Below are 6,000 nucleotides of genomic sequence, written 5' to 3' on the forward strand. Positions count from 1 at the left end.
CACACAGCATGCTCTCTTATCAAATACCCTCTTATGGTGACAATCACAGCACACGGTGCACAGGTCATTCAACCTTGATTAAATGCAAAAAAAGGCAAGCCATTACTGACCATAAAGCTTTAACTTTGGTCCCCTTAGAGCCCGCCTTTTGGAAATAAGAGATTTGCGGCAAGCTTGTCTGTATATCATTCCAGAATAATCTTTTAAGCCTCTTGTTGTTTTTAATGTAATTAATAAAAACTCCAACATATCAGTGCGGTCGGACATAGGCCTTACAGTACATAACATAATGAGGTGATTTATGGTGGGTTTCTGCGCTCAGGGGCCTGAGTGGATGCAGATGGGCATGTTCCACTACCGGGTTGGAGAGGTGGAGGGTCACAGCAGAGAGGAAGAGGCAAAGGGAGAGGTTTCTCCGCCCAAAATCTGTCGACGAAAAATAAGCCCACGAAGTAAGGACATTTTTAATGGAGGTCAATGAGAGTGTTGAATTTGATCAGCAAAATATGTCATTACTAATTTGCTAGGTGAGGCTTATTTGATCGAATAGAAGTTTCAAAATTGTTAGGACTGTTGTTGCATTCAAAATAACTGGGAACTACAGTAGGAACTCTGAACTAGGAAATCTCCGCCATCAGTGCGTTCAAGACTACTGGGAACTCTGTCTTTCAACTCGGAATTTAAGTCAGAAACTCGGGCATCTTTTTAGAGCTCAGATTTCCGACATGAAGATCACTGACGTCATGATTTGACCTAGTTTTTTTTTTTTGTTCCGAGGTGTCTTGAAAGCACCATAAGGCCCATGTGGTGTTATTGTGAAGGGTACTGTCACTCTACAGGACTCCAAATGCTACCAATTACCCTAGGCCACACCCCTTCCAACCACACCTGTTCCCACTCTCTTAATCACCTATCCTCTACATTTTTCACTCTCCAGTTCCCTTTGTAAGCAGCATGCTTTAGTTTGCCCTATCCTTCCACCGGCCATGACTGATAGAGTGCCTTTTCATTTACAGTACCTGTGAAAAGTTTGAACACACCTACTCATTCTATTGGTTTTCTTAATTTTTACTATTTTCTACATTGTGAAGAAAATAGTGAAGACATCACAACTATTAAATAACACATATGGAATAATGTAGTAACCAAAGAAAAGTGTTAAACAAGCCAAAACATATTTTATATTTGAGATTCTTCAAAATTAGCAACCGTTGCCTTGATGACAGCTTTGCACAGTCTTGGCATTCTCTCAACCATCTTCATGAGGCCTCCACAATCACCCGACCTCAACCCAAGTGAGATAGTTTGGGATGAGTTGGACCGCAGAGTGAAGGAAAAGCAGCCAACAAGTGTTCAGCATATGTGGGAACTCCTTCAAGACTGTTGGAAAAGCATTCCTCATGAAGCTGGTTGAGAGAATGCCAAGAATGTGCAAAGCTGTCATCAAGGCAAAGGGTGGTTACTTTGAAGAATCTGAAATATAAAATATATTTTGATTTGTTTAACACTTTTGGGGGGGGGGGTTACTATATGATTCCATTAATGTTATTTCATAGTTTTGATTTCTTCACTATTATTCTACAATGTCTAAAATAGTAAAAAATAAAAACCATGGAATGAGTAGGTGTGTCCAAACTTTTTACTGGTACTGTATATATTTATTCTCTGAAAAAAGTGTTGAATACAATGTATGTTATGCTGTTTAAACTGGTCATATCCCTTATATCCATGCTAATTTGTTACGTTTATCCTGGCAGTCTCCTAGGTTATATGTTAAGCCTATTCCCCATAATCACGTGGCACTACTTTGTCATGTCTGCACCTTTTATGTTGTGTTCTTAATGTTACCCTTTTGTATCTCCATTCCAGACCCTCACATCCTAACTTTTCTCCAAGGCCTCACAAGACACAATTCCTAACACATTATTCCTATCCAACCTAGAGGCCTTACAATCCCAACACTTAACCTCCATCCAAACTCTCCCCCCCATGTGCCTCTGTTCAACTGTGTATACTAATTACCCTTAAAACTGCATTTCTCGTCTCGCTCTCCTTTATTGCATTCTGACCGATGTGCCAAGGTGACAGCAGAAATCCTAAACCAGACAGTCCTTCAAAAAACTTCCAGTCCTTTGTTTAAGTTGTGCTCTCAGAGCTTAGTGTCAATCCTAAACACTACTGCCCATAGAAAGGATGACTGACATAATTTGGTCATTTGTAATTGATCTAGGGTGAAATCTCTATTGCTGTCATAACAAAATGTCAGTGACAGTGCTTATCAGTCACATGTTCTGTTCAAAAGCAAACGGACAGGGCTACTTGTCTGATTACATATTCCTAATGTGTTGGCAACTCATTCTGAATGTTCACACGTGCCTGAGGTGATTTATGACAGGTGCGTGGGGACCCATAACCTTTGGTTTTTGGGCATGTCACACACATGGTCAGCCATCCAACTTAAAGAGCGACTGAACACACCAAATTTCAGTCTTGGGTGTGGTTTGATGTGGCAGTTAAAGGTTTGTCTCTCATGAGACACCATATGAAAAAAGCCAGTATAATTTCCCCAAAACAGTCCATGAATATAGGATAACTCCAGAAATGTAGGTTTTTGCTGAAATGTAATTTGCACAATTTTACATGAAGGTGTTTGGTGCAGTATTTCTCAAGTTAAATGCATGATGTGTTTATGTATCTGCTGTGCTGATGGACAGGTCTGCCTCACACTGTTCTGCAGTAGGATTGGATAGAGTCCAATCATTTCAGCTGTGTATCCCGTGAGTGGGCAAATGAGCTATGTCCAACTAAACCTACCCCTCAAGTCAAGTCATGACTAACTCACTAAACTCTTTTGGACAAGACTGACTTTCTGAACAAAATTATCCTATTTACACTAGTCTCTTTTGACACGAGAATAAATGTTTCTAATAATCAATGCCACAGGCTAAATTGTCACGGTGTACAGCCTACCATATAGCCCAGGAATGGGCAACTCAGTCGGGGTCTAAACTTACTATTGAGTTAGAATAGTAGAATACACAAGGTGCAAGTTTTGAAATGTGGTTGTGCATCAGCAGATTCTCTTATTTCACTCACTCAAATAGCCAATGTCAGCTAACATTTTTTAGATTGTTAAATTAGTCTAGCCAACTATCTAAACTTGTAGTAATCACATCCAAATTAACGACCAGGCATGAAGGGCAAGAGCCCAGGGATCCAGACCCCCATAGATTTTGTTAGTCACTCTCTCATAATTTTAAGTTGACATAAGTCATGGCAAAATGTGTAGAATTTCAGGAAATTTTATAAAATTGCTAAATGTTCTCGCAGCCCCATAGTAAAAAAATATATAAAATTACTGTAAAGGAGGGCCCAAAAGGCTAGAGCCGGCCCTGTCCAGTGTGCAATGATGTGTGAAGCCCTGGGCGAGACACGATGATGCCAGCATTACCACAGCCTACGCTCATTCTCTCTCCAACGCTGAGCGACTGATGCGCCAGGTTGGTTGCTCTCGTTTTGCCATAGGGTGACAACGCTCAAACCAAATGTTACCAACACACACAATTAAATATTGTTGAGGTTCTATGACAGCCTACATCCGAGGTGATGTATATGGTTGTCGAGATGTAAGCCACCTTGCACGCTTCTTAACGTGTTGCAGCCGCGCACACTGCGGCATACGGAAAGACCAACGCACAATCGAACACGATGAAGAAAAATTATAGTGACCCATATCACAGAGGTATCCTCACAATTAATATGGGAGTTGTCATGAGAGCGTTGGGTCATAATGCCGAGGCAAACGGCCACTGCGTCGACATTGAGACTAAATGCAGAGTTTCTCAAAACCTCTCGACATTGTTATAAACCATCACTTCGCTAAGCATTTTGCACTGAATAACTATGAGCAATAACCATGCACTTTATCAGTGGTTCCAATTTTATCTCAACATGGTTTGATGCAGATGAATATCTAGAAATACTGGGGGGGGGGGGGGGGGGGGGCACCATAAATGATTCGGACAATGCTTTGCTTGCATGTCCTTGAAAATGTATTTTTATAAGCGTGGTGAAAGACAATTCTCGGTATATAACTAATGGCTAGCTGGCTAGAGGGTGCACTATTACACCGCAGAATTCTCAGCTGTCCTCCCTGCCCCGCGTTTCTCAGCAGTTTCCCCGGCTCACACTCACCTGTCTTTGTCAGCAATACTGACATGCTCCATGCCATGCAGAGGACACTGCAGAGAAAACACACTTGCACGAAAAGCATCTCTCTCCTCCTGCGAACTTTGAAAATCTTTGTGATTATGGTCTTTTTCGAGACGCTCTTGTTCTCGTCCTGGTCCATGGCTGCAGCACGGCCAAAGGGGACTTAATGTCCTTGCCTCACTGCGGACGGGAGAGACGGAAGGAATTGCCCGTGTTCGCGGCTTCACACAGAACAGGCTCGGGACGCGGTCCTCATTTCAAGTGGCCGGGGCGCAGATGCGAAGTAGTGGGGCGGTCAGTTTGGATGAGCTACCTAGACAATGTTGTTCAGCTGTTGGATTGCTAGAACAGCGCGTGAAAATTCCGTGCCTACACAACAGGCAATGAATGACAGGGCGGTCAATTCCGAAGGTCTCCAATCAATTCAGCATGTATCTCGCAAACCCCAGATTCTGACCTTTACGTTTAAGCAAATAAGCTACCATGGCATTTGAAATTAATTGGGAGCTATTCCGGGTTGCCTTCAATGTTCTACTGAATGTACGTTTAAAGCATCCTCTTCAGTTAAATTATTCATCTACATATGGCCGCAGAACTGTGCGCACCCGACTGGTTCCAATTAATACACGGCGGAAGAGCGCAATCTGATTTCATCAAGGTTAGACTAATTGTTACATTCGGGTAGCAGTCATGTCACATCGTTCGAAAACCTCCCCTTAAATTCGTAGAGCAGAATAATAAGCGTGCGGATGATGGGACTATCGTCAACTCCGTCGCTCCAGGTGCAGTTTTCATTTAAGCTACAGTCTACGGTCCATTTAAAACACCTCGCCGGATTCCTCCAACTGCAACTTTTCCGAGGGTGTCATGTGCAGACACGTGATAGTTTGCGGCAATGGATAATATTATTGTCTTTTGCTCCGTTACAACTGAACTGAAAACACTGGACTATCGACCTTGAAATCCTGACAGCAGCTCATCGACCACTCCAAAATAAAACTTCTGTTTCTTTGACAAAAAAAAACACCTTTATAATGAATCATTGCATGCGTATCATCGTATTTGCGTAGTGGAATTGAGCGGTAGCAGTGCTTACAGAAGTTGCGCATCTTTAGTAGCCTAGGTCCAAGAAAGAAATAGCTTTTTTTAATGAACACATTTCATGCACTTCTATGTAAATTTGCATGACTGGAGACTTTGGCATAATATTTTTAATAGCCTACTGCACAAATGATTGTAATGACAGGCTACTTTGACAAACTGAGATCAAACAAAACAACCTCCTCTTGAATCCATCAACAGCCTACTGTAGGCCTAGGTGTGTGTTGACAATTATTGTACAATATGAGGAAGAATTTATCATCCTAAAAAAGCTTTCCAGTTTCACTGACTCGCCCAATGATGTGCTGCTCACTGGCCTTACCGATGCGCTTGTTCCAAAATACTCTCACTTGAAGACTAAACAATGTTCGCTCAATAGGCCTATTTGGATGTTGATAAAATAATTTGGTAGCTTACAGCAGACAGATTCACATTTTATTTTCAGCAGGAGTCATTTCCTTTCCAACCTGTGTTTTCCCTTCATTGTATTTGAAATATTACGAAAGGCCTGTTTTGTCAGAATGCTGTTCACTGACAGATTTAAGGCGCAATCCCGACTGCAGGATATGCCTTGTTATTGGGAGACAGGCAATCCACAGCTAGGCTATTTTTAAAAGAAGCTATTGATCCTCTGTGGCTAAATTATATTCCTACATATGGTGTAGTAGGCTATTCTGAATTATTACA

General features: G+C 41.8%; 1 protein-coding gene across 1 annotated transcript in view; it reads right to left on the reverse strand.

Moving 5' to 3' along the window:
- LOC110529773 (sodium/potassium/calcium exchanger 4) overlaps positions 1 to 5,190 on the reverse strand; it is a 75,916-nt gene extending 70,726 nt beyond the window's left edge. The window contains exon 1 of the mRNA XM_021612293.3: positions 4,195 to 5,190. Within this exon, the coding sequence (XP_021467968.1) occupies positions 4,195 to 4,351 (157 nt within the window). The 5' untranslated portion in view covers positions 4,352 to 5,190. The remainder of the gene's footprint in view (positions 1 to 4,194) is intronic.
- Between the last annotated feature and the right edge of the window lie 810 nt (positions 5,191 to 6,000).

Source organism: Oncorhynchus mykiss, chromosome 8, assembly GCF_057628025.1.
Source record: "Oncorhynchus mykiss isolate SJ-2025 chromosome 8, ASM5762802v1, whole genome shotgun sequence".
Lineage (NCBI taxonomy): Eukaryota > Metazoa > Chordata > Actinopteri > Salmoniformes > Salmonidae > Oncorhynchus > Oncorhynchus mykiss.